General features: G+C 39.2%; 1 protein-coding gene across 6 annotated transcripts in view; it reads right to left on the bottom strand.

The window, feature by feature from the left end:
* The window catches only part of RGS6 (regulator of G protein signaling 6), a 488,602-nt gene that overhangs the window by 93,841 nt on the left and 375,147 nt on the right, over positions 1–19,614 (bottom strand). For all 6 annotated transcript variants that reach the window (XM_038407253.2, XM_038407254.2, XM_038407247.2 and 3 more), the window contains 8 exons: positions 19,452–19,558; positions 17,054–17,105; positions 13,955–14,019; positions 9,895–9,971; positions 6,427–6,508; positions 5,749–5,823; positions 4,243–4,341; positions 2,546–2,607 (listed from right to left, as the gene is read on the bottom strand). In XM_038407253.2, coding sequence (XP_038263181.1) covers positions 2,546–2,607; positions 4,243–4,341; positions 5,749–5,823; positions 6,427–6,508; positions 9,895–9,971; positions 13,955–14,019; positions 17,054–17,105; positions 19,452–19,558 — 619 coding nt within the window. The remainder of the gene's footprint in view (positions 1–2,545; positions 2,608–4,242; positions 4,342–5,748; positions 5,824–6,426; positions 6,509–9,894; positions 9,972–13,954; positions 14,020–17,053; positions 17,106–19,451; positions 19,559–19,614) is intronic.

Raw genomic sequence — 19,614 nt, 5'->3', positions numbered from 1 at the left:
AACCGGTCAACAACACAACTCCTTTGGAAATATGCAATCAGGAAGCAGCAGAGATTTAAAAAAAAAATAGCAAATACAGCACAGTGCTGTGTTAAAGTACTAAAAAAAAAAAAAAGGGAAAGCAGCATTTTTCTTCTGCATAGTAAAGTTTCAAAGCTGTATTAAGTCAATGTTCAGTTGTAAACTTTTGAAAGAACCACCATAATGTTTTGTTCACAGTTATGCACATTTCAGAGTTACAGTCTCCATTCCTGAGGTGTTTGTAACTCTGAGGTTCTACTGTATCTGTTTTCCTTATGTCTTACAGTTACTATGGTAAATAGTACAACACCTTTTGACTTCTGTGGGAGCAGGATAGTCCTTAGACTGTACACTTCAGGACAAGAACAATGACCTTTTCTTCCTGGAGGTCTTCATGCCTTGAACACTGTTGATAAGAACACTCTGTCTTGGCTTGACCAGATTGCATACGCCAAATTAATAGGACAAGAACATTTTTCAAACAAAAGTTTCTTTTTTTGGTTTGAAAAAATTTTTTATTTTGAAATTTTTGTTAAATTAGTTTAGTTTAGTTAAAGGTTTTTGTTCTTGTTTTTTTAATTGTTGAAATAAAAACAGAATGTTTTGAAATGATTGAAACAAAACATTTCGATTGACCTGATCTGAATCTTTTTTCCAGATTATCTGTTTGTAAGCAAGTTTGAGATTTTGACTTGTCCCAGTTTGGGATAGGAAAATGTCTTGAAATCTCTAAAATTCTCAGTGGACTGGAAACTATTTCCTGTCTAGCTCCAGTTGAAATAACTAATTACTTTTTAAAATTTTGGCATTAATAAATACTACTATTAATAATGACAGTTCAGCTCTACTTGAGGAACATGTATATTCAGTGTTAATAAATGAATGAGGTCTGCTGATTTTATTGTTCAGAATTAATACAATTCTTGCAAAATTATAAAAAAAGATAAATTCGTTTGTCTACAAATTACCTGTCTGGAGATTGTTACTATCTCATGATATCAACATCCTTATGGGTGAAATCTATGCAAAATGACCTTTACTACAAAGCACAAAATTCAGCTACTAACTGCCAAGGGGAAGAATGGATTCAAAAAGCCTAGAGCATAAATATAGATGTGATCATTTTCAGTACAGCAAAATATCATTACAAAATACATATGCAATACAAATATCATATGCAAGGTCCTATGAAACATTTGAACGTTTTCTTTTTACTTAGTTACATTTCCATTTAAATGTTTAGTTTTGATGACCCAACCGGGAACTTACTTTTAAGCATGTGCTTTCTTAATTTGCCTAATTCCATATAAATATGTTGAAGGCAGGAGCTGATTCTGTGAAGCACAGCACTTTGCAAGGTAATGTTTTTTTAATTTGTCTTAAACATGACAAATTCCCAATGTTTCTCAATTATTTAATTATTTTTCTATAAAGGACCAGCCTTCGCCTGGTACTGCAAAAAATATAATGATCATTGTACCATTGCTTTAAATTACAGTACAGTTCTGCTCTGCAAAACAACTCTACATAGCATTATGGGGATCCCTATTTGTATCAAAAATTCCATTGCAAATTTTCTCAGTTTACAAGTAACTAACCTGCTGTTTTCTAACTGCCAGCCCTGCAGCCTCTCACTGGGATGGTTCTTTTCTGGCTCATGCTTCATCACCAGCAATAAAGATTCCACGGGATAAATTGTGCCGTCATTTGCATCTGTGTGACCCTAATGCCTTAAAACAGTGCCTCTCAACCTTTCCAAACTAGTGTACCCATTTCAGAGTCTGATTTGTCTTGTGTACCTCCAAGTTTCACCTCACTTAAAAACTACTTGCTTACAAAATCAGACATAAAAATACAAAAGGGTCACAGCACACAATTACTGAAAAATTGCGTACGGTCTCATTTTTACCCTATAATAATAAAATAAATTGACTGGAATATAAATATTTTACTTACATTTCAGTGTATAGTATATAGAGCAGTATAAAAAAGTCATTGTTGCTATGAAATTTTAGTTTGTTCTGGCTTCACTAGTGCTTTTAATGTAGCCTGTTGTAAAACGAGGCAAATATCTAGATGAGTTGATGTATCCCTGGGAAGACCTCTGTGTAACCCCAGGGAAACATGGATCCCTGGTTGAGAACCAGTCTTAAAAGAATGCCCTGGTTTGCACAGGTGCAACCTAGTGCCTTCAGTGAGGTTGAAAAGCTGTAAGTGTGGGCAGAATCTGGCCCTGCAATTGAAATTGCATTGGCAATTTTATAGATGATGCATGATTTGGAAGAGAATCCAGCTCATTCTCCCAGAGCTGCTCTGGCTAACAGGAGTAAAGAGCAGTAAAAAATTATTTTTCATACAAAATGAACTGGGAAATTGTGTAACTGAAATGGAACTGCTATCATCCTTTGTACACAGCCTTGCACCATAACTTTATGGAAAAATGTCAAAGTTGATCATCTGAGATGATGAATAGAAATACTGTATCAACAAGAGAGTATTATAATATGTAAATTAAGAATCTCACCTTTCAGCTACTTTGGACATTTTTAAACAGTGTCTGTCTATCTGCACATTCAGAAAGGTTATCTGGGGAAAGAGATGACGATTAAAAGAGATTAAACAACCCAGCAGATCTAGAACCAGGGGTACTAGAACTGGAGAGGCCAGGGGTGCAATGCCCCCCTCCCCTTTCTAACATGAGCACAGTCGGGCAGGCGTGGAGAGGTGGTGGCAGAGGTTACGCTTCACAGTGGGGGAGCTGATAAGGTGATCAGCTCCCCAGCCACAAAGGGCAGCCCCTGCTAGTGAGACCAGCCTCTTCCTGGTAGGGAGGCTGAGGTGGCCTTAGCCCTGCCTTCCCACAGGGCCCAGCCCCTTGTTCCTCCTCTTTCCTCCGTGAGCTGGAGCCGGGCAGTGGTAAAGAGCCGTCCAGAGAGCCCAGGCCACTGTAGGGAGCCCTGGACCCACCACCTGCCCTGGGAGATGTGCCTCAGGGGGCTGTTCTCAGGCATCCTGGCCAGGGGGCAGGGCCTTGAGGGAAGAGGGGGAGCAGGGAACAGGAACCCAGGGGAAGAGGAGGAGCAGAGGGGTAGGGCCATAGTTGTGGCATCAGTGCCCCTCTCCCCCCTTTTACACAGGTTCTGGCACTCCTTTCTAGAGCATCCACTGATTGTGTCACAATGCAGTCTTGGCTTTGCATTTCAAGTGACATATCAGTTTGCAAGGAGTAACCATGTGTTCTCTTCCAGGTGTCAGAGAACACAACAGTTGGACAGGTTTACTTGTGCTGGAACAGGGACATGTAAGTTGTCCCTCCCTGCCTGCATTCGTAGGGTTGGCTGTGCCCTGGAGGGATTCTGATGCATTACCCCTTAATATTCAACTCTTGCTACACATTGGTGGTACGGTGCCTGTCTTCCCCTGGGGGGGCTCTACTACAGAAAACAGCTTTTATTCCTGCTGGAAGTTCCCTGGAAGCTCTGCCTGTGGAAGCAGTACTGAATGAGCAGAACCTCCAGCTGCTTTGGATACGTCTTCCTGCCTTATCAATACCGCCCACTTTTTGAGTATCCTTGGCGACCTGAAGGAGAGGCAAAACTATGGCTAGAGACTGTACAACACACATAGAATTCTTTATAAATTTGGTTGAGTTTTTGGCTGGGGGTTCCTTGCAAATCCGTCCTGATTTTTGTTGAATGCATTCATTCTTTGAAAGTATTTGCCAAATATTTTGGCAAATAATTTTCAGACTGTGGGTTGTTCACAAACTGTTTGTGTTGCCTATTTGCTATTCATGGGGTGGGATTGGTCACAAAAGTCACAAGGCATTGCATTTCCTCCCTGATTGGATGACTGGAACATATTTAAAAGTTATAATTACTTAAAATAAACCTGCCACACAAATTTGTAACATTTTATAGGAAATGCTGTCTGTAGGCAGGTAAGGTGAGTGGAATTTTGGACTTGAGAGCCACTCTGTTAATTTGAAAAGAGAATGTGACATGTAGCATTCATCTCAATGCATGTCCCCTTTCATATTTAGCTTTTGATACATGCTACTTTGTTCAAAGCATGCCAGCATCACCTTACATTTCTGTTGTTTTGCACCAGGAAACATAAGCATGTTTCTGGCTTTACTGATATTTCAATAAAAATATAAACATCTTTTTGAAAATAAACTACTCAGTTCTTGGAGGAGTTGTTCTAAGGCAGTCTACTTACTCGTTTTCGGAAGTCCTCTTTTGTAGTTTTTCGTACGGGTTGGGAGGGCATATGTACAGGGCTTTGGGATTGAGAATCTTCTGTAACCCCATATACTGACTGAAACACGAGAATTTACAAAGCATTATTGTTATATACATAAGGAAAATCTGTGCATGAAAACAGTCAAGTAATGAGCCAGCAACTGTCTACTGTTACCTTTTCAGAGATCAATAACTCTTAAATCTGGAACAAAGTTCATAAATGAGCTTGTATATACAAATACCTGAGTGGTGTATAGCTGTAGCTGTGTTAATTGAAAATTGTGATTTCTCTCTGATGAGCCCAACTGAGAACAAATGCAAATCTCTGCCTGATAATCAGAGGTACATGAGACGTTTTTTTCTTCTGATTCCCTACTTTAGTATGTTCGTTGCAAAAGTGAAACTTCTACATTTTATGAAACTCATATTTTTGACGAAGGCTTCAGCTCTGCTAATATGTATCTTTTGATTAACAAATCTTGACGCTTACTTCAAAATTTCTCAATATCTGCTTGCTTATTACAAATTACCACATTTTCAGTCAACCAAACCCTCTATTTCTTATGCCTGAAGCACTCTTATCTAGATATAAAATAACTGTTTTTTGCTCTACTCTACAAGTCTATTGCATTTCCCCAATGAATGGAGACATTTATATTTGAGAAGTGTTACTTTGCTTGTCATGCATTTTTTGGGGTATTTAGGCTTCAGGGAGACTGCCATGTGCATGAAGTTATGCAGGTGTGTTTATGTTTATAGGATCAGTAACTGAGATGGGAAGTGGAAATCATATTCTAACTCAAGTGTCTCTTAAATATGATACTAAACAACTTTAAGAGAACTTACAGTAATAAATTTTAAGACCGAGGCTTTGATACACTGAAAAAAGGGTTAATATGGTGTCAATGAGCCAAGTTTTCCACAAACCTTAAAAAAACAACAGCAACAACAAAACAGTAAAACACCATCAAATCACCGGTAGTGCATTTATTTGTCAGGTATTGAAGGCAATAGCAGGCATCTTTTTGTTCAATTAATTATTTTTTTCCTTTATTTGACATTTGTATGAAACATTGAAAGGTTATGATGACATTTAATAGCCAGCATATTGACATGTTTGGGACCATCATGCTGTTATGCAACCGTTCATTTATGTTTGTCTATATTTGTTAAAATGGGAGCTCTGTGGTCACTAAATGACAACGATGACTATCCCAGGCAAAAGAAAAAAATAATCAGGTCTTAATTCGAAAAGAGTGCTGTCTAGTGACTACTACAGTCAGAACTCCTTAGTGCTGTTCTCAGCTCTGCCAAGACTTGGTCTGATACCTGTCCATTTGTAAAATGAACATAATAAACTTACTTACAAATGTGGAGGCTTAATTAATATTTGTAAATTACTTTGAAATTCTCATTTGAAAGAAGCAACATAATGTTGGTGTAAAACATAGTTGTTACTGTTCTGAAAAAAAACCACCCTGACCTTTTTAACCTTCTGTGGGTTTTTCATACGGCGACACTTTCTGATGTCCATCTCTGTTGTGTTCACGCAGCCTGGCTAAGAAAGGGACATTCATAATATTACCATTGATGTTAACAATGTACATACCACCTCCTCCCACTGGAAAGCAATAATAAAAAACAGTTTTCATCCTTTGCTTGCAGCATAAATATTGTTACAAAAATACACAATAGGATCTTTTTCAAAATACTTTCTTTAAGGTGTGTACTATAAATCATATTCGTTAATCAGTAACTGCATACGTTAAGTTGAATCTCAGCATCCAATTTATTTGCTCATAACTTCAGCACACAATTTCAGCACACAAATTCTTTCAGGCTGAAATTACCTGGTCTCAGCTCAGAGCTGAGTTTTTCTAGAAAACTTGGACAAAACTGGTTTAACTGCTTTTGAATTCTACTTATGAAAAAAAAAACCCTTTACACTTCTATTTTATGTTAAAATCAGAAATGTTGTGCTTGCATAAATCTAAAATTTTTGAAACAATTTTGTTCTCAAACTTGGCTTGTTCTGAAGATCTCCTAATGGACAATTGAAATGTGAAGAAAATCCGTTCAGCAGTTTTAAAGCTAACCCCTCCATGCAGCATATCCAACATTGCTAGGTTTGCTAAGTAGCGTAATTTAAAAAGAGACTTACCACTGGCCTGTGCACATCCCAAAATGCTCTTTCTTGGCTGTCCAAAATTTTCCTTTCAGTTTTATCCTTTTTTCTGTCAATTCTGGGAAAATAAAGAAATGAAACAATCCACGACTTCACTTTTCTGACTTGCTCCCTATTTTCTCCTGGATTTTTGGACCCAATTGACAGCAGTATCCTGTACTCCTGTTCTAGTGACACATTGTTCCATACAGAAAAGTCAGATTTCAGATGCCAAGTGATTTACAGGGTCATTCCACCAGCCTGACGAAAGGGATCTTTTGTTTTCAATGAGAGAACTTTTTTGTTAACATCTGCTCTGCACCTGGCAGCGAATAGCCTTTCTGACACCAGATTTCCCAGTCCCAGTGGAGCGCAGCACTTAAATTGGTGCTTAACTTTAAACATGTGAGGAGTCCCCCTAAGGTCGGTTTACTTAACAGTTATGCATGAAATTAATGGCTGTCCTGTATCAGGATCCAACAAGTCAGAAAAACACATGACTTTACAAAATTGTTCCATGAGGGACATACTAAGAACTATTGCAAATTCTTCATGGACAGATCCCCACATCATAAATACCAGTAACACCATCAAAACTGGCACTGATACCCTTTTAACGAATTTCAGAAGACAAGTCAGAAACTGAATGGGACAAGGAGAATGAACAATCCCTCTTAAGCATAAAGTGGTCCCTTCAGAACATGTCTGAAGCATGTTGATGGAGGAGTGTGGTGGAAGCCTACACTGGCACTACATATGCTGTACCTGTTTTGTTCCTATACAGAGAGTGTCCGTTTCTAAAGCTCTCAATTCAGCATCTTTATTGACACTATTTTTAAATGATAATTTAAAGTAGTAGTTGGGAGAAAACCCATCATTGTGGGGGTTATTAGTTATTTGTCTTTATCACCATCACCCCTTGTTGGAGAGGTTGCGATCAGTTGTTGATCCCCAGCCTGACCTATAAATGGAATTATAACATCACCTCTTGAAACATAGCGTCATGAGGCTGAAACAATGACCCAGATCCTTGGCTGCAGATGAGGAGCACATAGTGCAACCTGGGAGGGCAGCATGCAAAGGCTTTGTGCTCCCCCAGTTCTCGGTCAGCTAGCATAAAGTTAGAGCAGCCTTCAGGTGGCTGTCAATGGGCCTAGGGCATGGCAGCTGAGGATAAGAGATTCAGGGCTTGTCTTCACGACCAGGGAGATCAATGCTGCTGCAATCGATGCAATGGGTGTCACTTATCAGGTCTAGTGAAGACTTGCTAAATCGACAGCAGAGCTCTCTCCAGTCAACTCTGATACTCCAACTCCCTGAGAAGAGTAAGGTAAGTCGATGAGAGAGCATCTCTCGTCAATGCAGCACAGTAAAGACACCAGGGTAAGTCAACCTAAGCTACATTGACTCAAGCTGTGTTATTCACATAGCTGGAGTAGCGTAACTTAGGTCGACTTACCCCCATAGTGAAGACAAGCCCTCAGATACAGCCCACTTTCTTCTAGCCTAGCCCCTTATACCAGACAAAGGTGTACGGGATTGAATAGGAGATGTTATGCCATCTTTACACCACTGGAAGATTCCCATGCCCATAGTGGGTAATCCTCCTGTGGCTGGTTACACCGACTTTAGGGTTGCTTTGTTCTAGTAGTAAAGCATAAAATGGTTGCAACACAATCCAGGATCTGGGCTTTTTTATATATACAATCTCCAAGAATGTGCCATTGATTACAATTTTTAAAAAATTAGAAATATTGATTATGAAAATACAATATAATTAATTGCATTAAGGCCATGATTTTCAAGCATTGCAACTAAATCCACCAAGCAGGTGGCCTGATTTTCTAAACATGAAGCGATCACAGCTCTCATTGAAGTCCACATTGAATATTATTGCTCATTTAATGCTGCCCAGGGCTTTGGCATGTCCAGCCTACAGGTAAATACACCAATGGAATGCTATATGCAAGATGGGGAAGGGGAGTGCAAAACTTTATATGAAAAGTAATGTTTCCAGTTGCTTGTAGTTTTTCAGTTTAAATCTTACTCTGCAGTGCTGGAAATCTAAGCCCAAACAGCACTGGAGTAGTGCCTGAAAACCAAGAAATGAAGCCAACTAGTGATAGCGACCAGTTGAGTTTTACTGCTCCAAGTGAATGAAATGGAGAAAAAGTAAACAAACAGCATTGACAGTGAAAAGAAAATAAGACTTAAAATCCTTCCAGTTGTAATAATCTATGCTACTTGTGACAGAAGTACATAGTTTTGTTTAATTATGATTTTTATCTTGGCAGTGGACCTTTAAGCATCTCAAAGACTAATTATTATTGCAACTTCCAATTTTCTCATCTCATCAGAACACTAATATTCTGAACTGAAATAATCCCTTAATTACCATGTTATTTTAAGGATAATTACCATGTTCTTAAATGGTCCATAATTACAATGTAATTACAGTGTTAATCAACAAAGTACTACAAATATAGATACACACACATGCATAGATACACATACATAATAATAAGTAGCAATCTCTTTTCATTTTGTAACATTTGTTTTGCTGTTTGATTCTGAAAGTGAAAATTCCCGCTGCTTTTTTGGTGTTTCTCAAGAATACAAATATCTGTATTCTATAACACTAATATGTCACCTTCATCTTCCTTGTAGTTTTCATATGTGACAACTTCTTCTGCAACATGGACATGCAGACTTCTAAGCATCCTAATTTCACAAACCCAGAACCATGCACATATTGTGGCATTAGCAATGTCATGTTGCATATACTACTAAGAGACTGCACATTGTGATCATGGGTAAAGAGGCGATAACCTGTAGATTCCCAGCTCTGGGTGGAATGACAGGAGGAGGGTGAAAAAAAATTACTTGTTGTAAAATATGAGTAAGCCTTATGGAAATATTCCATAATAGTCCACAATGATTTGGTAGCAAAAGGAGGTCAGTTAGTATGGATACAATAGAACTGAGTTTTCTGGGATTTGATTTATTCAGTGGGAAAAATAATTGGGGATATTTGTAAAATAAATGTACTGTGTGAAGCAGAACTGTACAGCTACTGCAGAAATGGCAGCACTTTTTATCTTCAGAGTACTTTACAAACATTAACACATACAACTGCATGGTAGGTATTCTTCCCACTTATACTGAGTGGGAAATTGAGGCACAAATGGTAAGAGACTTGAACAAGAGCAAGAAGCTCAGGAGTCCCTGGCTTCCAGACCTGCGCATAGATGATTAGACCCATCTTTATCTTGGCATTTTTTCCTCAGGGTATGTGATCTTGTGAATTAGTCCTATGCTGTTTCCAGTGCGACAGGGACTAGAATTTACCAATAAATCCTGAGTTATTTTGGCAAAGACTTTAACTGGGAAACATTCTCTTAATCCAATCCCTTCCCCAACAAAGCTCTAAAGACTCCTCCAGTTCACTGAACTGGGAATACTTACTTCACTTGGGCCTCTGCTTGCATAAAGATGAATTCCCACTTCCTTGCAAAAGCCCTCTGCAGTCTTGCTAAGTTTTCCTGATAGGAGAAACAAATAAACAGAACAATTAAATCAGACTAATTATAACTGCAGTTTAAGAACTAAATTATTGCATCAGGTTTTTTAACCTGGAAAGCTCAAAACACTGAAATTAATATTGGTATATTGTCTCTGTAGGCAAAGTATGATATGAATGTGTGGTGTGTGTCCCCCTTTCAAGCCACCACATAGCAGGAACAGGACAGATCAAAGCAAGAGTTGTACCAGGGTGTGAAACAGACTGCCAGAGCTCTACTAATAAAACAACGATGGACTTGTTTCCTCGTATTCCTCAGTATACTTTCTACAAGACAATACTGTGAAAGTTTTTGGAACTGACAACTTCCCATTCTGATAGCAGCTGACTACTACCTGCACACTTTGCTTTTGTGGGGTGGCTAGGTGGAGGAGGAGGGAGGGTATTTTCTGGCCTTACTTGTTTCATAAAGGATAACCATCCCTCAGTTGTTCAATGGATTGTTAACCCTGAAAGCATTCCACAGTGCAGCGGACTGAAGTCTGGGTATTGTCAGGGCAATTCATGAAAGGAAACTAGCTATTTGTCAGGACAATGGAAATGACTAGAGATAGACCCAAGCTGCTCAAGTTTGGATCCAGATAACCTTTAGCTCATTATCGCAATAGCTCCAATTCAGGAAAGCACGTAAACATATACATGTTGGTTCATAAATTCACAGACTCCAAGACCAGAAGGGACCGTTAGATAATCTAGTCTGACTTCCTATATAACAGGCCATAGAATTTCACCCATTTTCCCCAGAAGTCCATACGTACATAAGTCTAAGTTCATACACATTCAGGAAACCAGCTGAGTATGTGCTTAAGTCGCATTGAATTCTATGTGACTTAATCATATGCCTTAAATTAAGTACATGCTTAAGTGTGGTCCTGAATTGGGATGCTCTCCTGAATTATGGGTTCAGAAAATCCGCAGTAGCTGGTAGAGAGGCAAAAGACAACTTAACTAGGCCCACTGTATATTGGTATAAATCAGGAGTAACTCCACTGATGTTAATGGAGTGACACCAGGTAAATCAGAGAAGAATCAGGCTTATATTTGTCCAACAAGAGAAAAAAAACATAAGGGCACCTGAACTTAATCTTCCAGGCCATACTATGGTTTACCAGTAGAAACACAGGGACCCTATGAATCTGTGTGCAGAGCCCATGACCAGAAAAAGCATCTCCTGCAGATTGAGGTGTGATGTTGGTGTAAGGAGCATTTATATGAGGAGAGAAAATGGAAGAATCCTCCATTGAGCACACACCTTCCAAAAAAGTTTATAAAAATAACTATGCAGAGGATTCCTCCCCAGTTCAATGAGCCTGATTCTCCTCTCACTTGCACCAGTTTTACACCACTACAACTCCCTTGATTTTATTTGGTGTAATGGCGATAGGAAGAGTTGGTGCCCTTATCATCTTCCTGTTTCTTATTAAGAGGGCAAGTTTGCAATTCAGATCTCTAATCATGTGAGAAATGAGAAAGTGACAGAACACCAAGACCTAATTGTTTGCCATCAGAATATTACTATTCTCAATAGACACTTGTATGCAAAAGTACTTAGTACTGTAGCTTCATGGCATGAGTGCAAGTGTGGGTGCTGCTGCTGAACAGCCCTTTTGTTTCTTTATAACAGATCCTTATAGAATTTAGTTAGTCAGGTGGCTGAGTGATTATCATTTTTTTAACTAATGAAACTGGAGATATGCAGAAGCAGCACATCAGCAAAAGGATATACAGTGCATGTGGATTTTAATATTCCACAACTTGTCTGCTGTTCAGGGGCAGTGTTACTGGGAGTACTACATGCATTTCAAGGATGGAATCTGTGGCCAAAATCAACAAAGGAATTTAGGCTCCTAACTGCTACTTTAGGTGCCTAAGTCCAAAATTTAGATCCTCAAAATCACTGCTCGGTCGCTGCCTACCCCTGAAGGGACCTACATTCCCTAGTTGCCTATGTTTCTGCTAGTAAAGTCCCCTACGGCCAGAGGACTAGGAAGTTAGTAGGGAGTAAGTTAGAGTGTGAATTTAAAGTGCACTAGCTATTCTGCACTAACTCTCCATGCGTACACTCTTATTTCACATTAGAAGTTCCTTTGTGAGGTTTAGCTTAGTAACTTAAAAATGGATAAGCTACACTCCACAAAGGCACTGTTAGTGCAGATTAAGGGTGCCCACATGGGGGTGCCCACATGGGGAGTTCATGCAGAATAGCTAGAGCATGTGCAAGACACACTCTAGCTTATTGCACATAACTTCCCATGTAGATAAGTCCTTTATTTCTTCTGGCGGCTATCTTCCTAAGTTCTGATGCCACTGAGCTGCTCAGTGCTGAAGTGTCAGTGGTATCCTCACCATCTACCTCTATTGGATCAGGCTCTGTATAAAACATAGGAGGAAGAGGTGGTACCTTTATATCCAAGAGCCCAATGGATAGAGCACTCATCCTGAGTACAAGAGACCTGGGTTGAAATCTCAGCTTTGTCGACTGGGAACAGGGACTTGAACTCAGGTCTTCTACCTCCTAAGAAACTGCCTTAATCATTTGGCTATAAGGTTCTCTGGGATGGGCCTTTTTCAATCTCTCCTGTTGAATTTTCTCCATGTTTTATAAAATACATACATAGACACTGGAGCAGGGACTGGAGCCCGGGTCTCCCAGGACATTGTATTACTTGCTAGGCTACGGAGTTATGCTCACTCTCTCTCTGGCCCAATGGGAAGTGGGAGATTTAGATTAGTGTTAGAGCAGAATTTAACTCAGTATACTGCAGCTAGCAAATTCTGTCTACTGTTATTTCCTAGTGTACATGGAAATGCAGTCCATAGGTGGATTCAGCAGCAGCATGACTCCAGTCAGTCACTGAAGGCCATAGTTTGTCCTCAGTGTATTTATATACCATTCCTATTGTCATCCACAAGCCTTGTGTGGAAGGATGCAATGGAGCATACATAGTCCCTTGTGTGCAAAAGCAATTAATAAAGGGTTCCTTCTTTCTTTATCTCTAGTCAGTACAGGGCACATCTGTGGCATGATGGGGACAGGCTGGTCTATGAATTAGATATATTAAACAGGTCACTGCTAGGTTACATTTGCTCCCAAATTTAGATTTTACAACACCAAGGTGAGAGGGGGAAATCAGTTTTGTTTGTTTGTTTTAAAACAAAACCGAAGACCGATACAAATGTTTTCATAAATTTAAAAAACATTTCTAATAGAAACAGTTTTTCAAACAACATTCCACTAAAGTATCTGAAACTTAACTACGACTCTGTTGAGCTAGTAAAGCAGAACCTGAAAATTAGACTGACTAGAGCCCGATAATAACCAAAAGTGCAGTTGGCCAGAATGCTCTCATTGCCTACATTCAGAGTAATGCAAAAAGCGAATGACTTGTAACATATGTTAAGGGCATTTTCATATGCTTACTTTTTAGCCTGAAAAGGCCTCTTTTCTAAACATAGCTAATGCCTGTATATGGAATTTGGAAAATATAGCTCAAATTAATTTTTTTGTAAATCATTCCTTTGAGAGTCTACAAATATGTGATATGCCTCAGCGGCAATGTAATTGTCCAAGAATGTTAACCTTGTAATATATCTGAACATTTATCACCCCACTGGCTCCTGTAAAGACAAATGATACCCAGAAAAGCAGCCCCAGTGTCAGCTTTTGTGCAACTTGCCCCAGATCTTTGAAGGAGTATGCTGTGGATACTTAAAGGTGAGACACTAAAATGTGTATCATGGACATCCTCATTTATGAGTTTGATATTCTCTCAAGGAATAACCAATAGAATCTTTCAAAAATAAATAAAAAATAAACTAAAATAATAGTGATAATAAAATAGAGAGCTCCGAGCTAAAGGTGAATTCAAATCACTAAGAAGAAAGATTCAGTTTTCGAACAACGCATTGCTCCCTCCCCATGAACTGTAACATCATTATACCTACGGCTTCATAATCCGCCAGCTCCAGCCTAGCTTTGTTCTGCATGGTCCGCTTGCAAAGATAGATGGCTAAGGGGAAAGCCATAACAAAAACAATTCAGAAAAAGGCACTTACTACAGGATGGGAAAAAAAAACAAAAACACTGTTGTGCATATATTGTTCTTTCACATAGTTAAACCTGACCTAAAGAATGATAGAGCTAGATAGCTAGCTAGCATTTCCTGTGCACGGCAGGGGTCTCAAGTCTCACAGGAGGATATAACCTTTAAAGATCTGGAGACATCTCAATTAATAAGCATGAAAAAAGCCATTTTATTTAGACACAGCTCTGCTTGCATCTTATGGGCTATATTATGGTTTTATCAACAAAGCCCTGGATATGGGATGGTGCCCAAGGGGGAGTCAAGTCTCAGAAAGGCATAATTGCTACTGGGGCTGGTGAAAGAGGCTCTCATCAGTGCATTGGCCATGCTCCACAGCTGGTGTGGAAGGGGCAAGAGCCATTACCATATTGCCTCCTCACCCCTTTTTTGAGCATCCTTCTCCCATTTAGAGCACAGGGAGTGAGAGGACTGTTCTTGGGAGTGGCCCTGTATATCATCTGCATTTCTTTTCTCTTTTTTATTGAAAAAGTATTCAGATTATTGATATGAAAATAGCTATTTGAGCCAAATCCTGAGAGGAGCTGAGTGCCTCTTTGGTTCTGATTAATTGCTTTTAAGATTCATCAGTTCCATCTGCTTATTCCCATTTAAAATCATTGTTTTGTCCAACACCACAACTAGTTACCATAGCAATTGCTGTGAGTGTATATACTGGGGGTTGATATGGGCCTAGTGTACTCTGTACTATCCTGCATTTTGAGGCAGTTAGCATGAGAACTTTGCAACTGGCCCCTCACCTCTATTATGGACTGAAAACAGAACATAGAATCCCACCCTACAGAGGAGCTGGGTCAAATTCAGATTAAAATCCAAACTACATAACTTGGTCCCATGTATCCAATCTTTGGGGTCTTTGAAATGTGAAGCTGGATCTGAATGTGGTAAAAGTCCAGATCTTACACCCTCTCCTAATCTCTTTCAGGGCTCGATACAATCTGTCCCACAGTCTATAGAAGCAGAGCTGGTCAGAAAATAGGGTTTTGTCTGAGGGAAATTACTTTTTTTAAATACAAATTTTCACTAGAAAATGTCAACTTTTCATTGAAAAACATGGATTTTTGATTTTCTGACAAAATGAAAATTTTGAAACAAATAGACACTTTGCACAAAAGAAAACTTCATTTGGTTAAAAACCCTATTTTCTGTTAAAAATTGACAGAATATTTTCAAGTAGGTCTACAGAGGAGATTCAGATATTGCATTAGAGGCACTATGACCAGACTGGATTAATTCAAGTATTGCTATTCTTGGTATTTATATATTTAAACAGTTGTTTCATCTGGAAGCCATTTATAGGGTCAAAATAAATCCAGATCTAGTCATCTCAGGGTATTTCCACATTCCAGGGACTGAACTTTTATCAGAAGGCCAGTTTCAGCCCCATAAATGTCTTTGAAGCATCAAAAATGTAGGTAAAAAATGTACAGACAGCTACTAAGACTTCAGTTTTATTTGGGTTTAGCTGAAAACTGCCAGTTTGGGCTTTATTCAGGATTCTGAAGAATCCATATTGACAGCCCTTACTGATAAATAAATGCTGATACTGGATATGTGAAAATGAGCCCAAAGTGGCTCAAAGCTAATGCATCTGCTGCATGTTTTCAGCCTTGGGGCAGGTCATAGAAGGCCTTTGTTTGAGGGGCACTATTACACACAATGCATTGCTGTACAATAATCTGACATCTACATCCAATTTTTTACTTAATATAACAGCAAAAAATCTTGTTTCCAGATTGTTATTATGACATGTACAGAAAGTATTTTCAATGTAACTGTGCACATACATTATATACAGTGGTTACCATAAAAATATTTAGAAATGCCTTTATAAATAATTAACATTACTGTGATTCTTACCATGGCTTTTCATAGATATTCCCTAAACTTAGGCAAACATAGAAAGATGTTAATAACTATTACTGTATGTGGGGATTGTAAATGAGCCCTACACATGGTTACGGGCTTCCCGTTTACCCTACCAAATATTATTTCCAAAATCCACAATGATGAATGATTGTTGCCGGAGGGAGGGAGAAATTTTTTTTGGTTATAAATTGGCCTTAGTTACTGAGAGATTTTTTAAAGAAACACTTCCAGAAGCCCTTGTTTTATGAGAACACAGATGCATTCACTTTCTCTGCCAATGCCACAGTGGGATGGAGTAACTGATTTTATCGTATAGATATGAGAACAGTATTGCTTTCTCTTGTAGAGCTACAATGCACAGAGACAGCTAAAGACAACAACACTGCTGTATTTTCTTTCTGCATTATTCCTATCCTCAGCCACTCAGACATTTAATATAGTGTACTGTGGTTTATTAGCTCATAAACCATTGTTGTTATTCTTCTGTCAGCAGTTATCATCTGATAATTTAAACGTATTTCCCCTTTCATGTTTTTAATGCCACGTATCAGAAAAGCTTAATTTTTGTTTGACACTGCTAATGATATGTTATTGTTGGTTAGATAACTGTTTATTGAGCAGCCAGTTCAGTGCCCAAACAGGATTAATGCTTATTGACTAACAGTTCAAATTCAGCTACAGATCAGAGAGTATTCCACCATAGAAGCAATCTTTGTGCTACTAGATCCTACTAATTCTTATGAGGGAGATACTTATATCTTCACATTGACTATCATCTTACACCCCAAGTAGTCCTGTTAAAATCAATAGGACTATTTGAGAAGAAAGGTGCTACTCGATGGGTGAAATCCTGGCCCCATAGAAGTCAATGGCAAATTCCTATTGCATTCAATGGAGCTGGGATTTCACCTACTGTAAGGATGGCATGTGATATGGCCCTTATCTGGAGTTGAAGTAGAAATTCAGAGCATGAAATGTTGTAGACCACTAATAAATAATTTCTACAGGGCAATAGTGTTATTTCTGACACTTTCAACAGGAACTTCCAAAAACTAGAATATTTGATTCTCACCATAGTCTGTATTTTCTGGTTCCCAGCAGTTTGAAGGCCAAAAGTATGGGGCCTAAAAAACAGCACATCATATTTTAACAATTTCATTTAAGCTTAAACAACAACAAACCTTAATGCAGCTGAAAATTATAAATATTATGATACCCCACAGCCAAAAGTCCAAACTACATGATAGTTACACTACAGTTTTAATGTGAATGAAAGAGTAACTCCTCTGTAGCTACGAGAGTTACAGTGCACTATTATTATAAGTGCCAAAGATGGTCATAGCCCTTTTCATGCATGTAAGAAGACAGATCTTTGTGCCAAGGAGCAGTGAAAGGAACTGTTAATGAGCACATGGAAGTGTCAAAAATATTTAGTCCAAATCCTACTGTGACATTATCTGATTAAAATATGACCATGCAAATCATTGTTGCTACCACTGTTATATAATTACAACGAATCTTATACAAAGTATGATGCATTGCCAGAAAAAGTTAAACATCCTGCAGAATAAATGACCCAGATCTAACCTTTAGAGACATGTCAGAAAAGTATGTGAATGGTAATTAGGGCCATTCCATGGTAGAAAAGCTAGAACTTTGAAATGCAAACCTATATTGTTAGAAATTAGCGGTGATACTAATTGTATGTGCACACTCATATCTTGTTAGAGGTTAACAGTGTAGTCAAACAGTCCTTGTCTACGCCGTATTCTGTTAATTCAGAGATCAAAAGGACATCTTAACATTTAAGTGAACTTTAAACACAGCAATATCACTGTATTCATCTCTCTTTGAAATGTATAGCAAATCACCTGCGAATGGTGGAAGAACAGGCAATTGCCTTATGTTAATTACTGGTGATGCTTAGGAAATAGGTCTACTTCGAAGTCTCCATGATTGCCTATTGTTTGCCTAAGAACTCCGAGCTGTCAAAAGAAGGCCTGGAACTGTATAAAAATGTATTGAGTCCTGATCCTTTTTATCTCAGATCGGCTTGCTGCTTCATGCAGGGGAAGCTTAAATCCTAAGACTGAGATCTCCATTGGACTATAACCTATGGACTAATTCTGAAAGAACTCTTTGCAATTACAAAGCTCATCATCTCTACTATGAATCTGATCTCAGAACTGTACTCATGTCTATATCTATACTGATCTTTTAACCAACATTCTGTCTCTCTTTTCTTTTTTGATAATTTTTAGTTTAGTTAATAAGAATTGGCTGTAAGCATGTATTTGGGTAAGATCTGAAATATTCATTAACCTGGGAGATAATGGGTCTGATCCCTTGGGATTGGTAGAACTTTCTTATACAATGAATAAGATTTTCAGTAATTCTCATCATAGTTGACTTGGGTGGCTGGGTGGAGGCCTGAGGCTGGGTTGCTTTAAGGGAACTATGTTGTTAGCTTCTGGGTAACCAGTAAGGTATTATAGAAGCTGTTTTGTGCTGGTTTGGTAAATCTAAGTATTGGAATATCCACCAGCTTTGGGGATTGTCTACCCCATTCTTTGCAGTTCACACTAATTGAGTAACCTCAGTGCAGCTCCTCTAGCCCTCTGGTCACACCTACCCTAACACATTCCATGTGAAGACAAGAGGCTGATATATTCAGATTAGTGGAGTAGGAAGGTGATTCTAGCAGAATATTTTTGTGTAGAATGGTTGAGTCAAAAATATGTGGCAGGGCATTGAGAGATGACCAACGGATAGACAAGGTTTTAGAGCAGTGGTCTCCAAACTTTTTACGCACAAGATCACTTTTTGAATTTTAGTGCAACCCAGGATCTACCCCACCCCTTCCCTGGGGCCCCGCTCCTTCCCCAAGGCCCCACCTCACTCACTCCATCCATCCTCCCTCTGTTGCTCACTCTCCCCCACTCTCACCAGGCTGGAGCAGTGGGTTTGGGTGCGGGCTCAGGGTTGGGGCCGAGGGGTTCGGAGTGTGTGTGGGGGCTCTGGGCTGAGCCTGGGGCAGGGGGTTGGAGTGAAGGAGTGAGTGATGGGTGCAAACTGTGGGAGGGAGTTTGGGTGCAGCAGGGGGCTCTGGGCTGGGGCAGAATGTTGGGGTGCAGGAGAGGATACGGGGTGCTGGCTCCAGGAGGGGGCTCAGGGCTGGAGGGAGAATGGGGTGCTGGCTCTGGAAGGAGGTTCAGATTCTGAAAATGACTTACTTCAAGGTTTGGGGTTTTGATTCAAAGGCATCAGATTTACATACTTTGGGACTGTAGAACAAACTTTCTTAAAGGGATTTCACTGATACTTCATGGCTGTGCTCAAATGACCTCAATAGGTATAGGGATCTTTGTGTTGTATGAACTTCAACAGCACTCAGTGTACAGGTAAACATTTCAGTGCTGATGGACAGTAAATATAGAAGCAACAATGTAGGAAGCAGAGGGCTCACCTACCTGAAAACGATAGAAGGTCCCATCATCTTTCAGGGTAAGAACATGGTCTGAGATTGGAAAGATATAGCCCTGTGCTGCTATAAGACTTCCCATATGTATTGCTTCTACTGTGAGAGGGAAAGAAAGAAAAAGCAGAAATCTGTCAGACAGATGTACACTAGGG

This window comes from Dermochelys coriacea, chromosome 6, assembly GCF_009764565.3.
Source record: "Dermochelys coriacea isolate rDerCor1 chromosome 6, rDerCor1.pri.v4, whole genome shotgun sequence".
Lineage (NCBI taxonomy): Eukaryota > Metazoa > Chordata > Testudines > Dermochelyidae > Dermochelys > Dermochelys coriacea.
The sequence above is the reverse complement of the archived record's forward strand: the minus strand, read 5'-3'. Positions and strand labels throughout refer to the sequence as shown.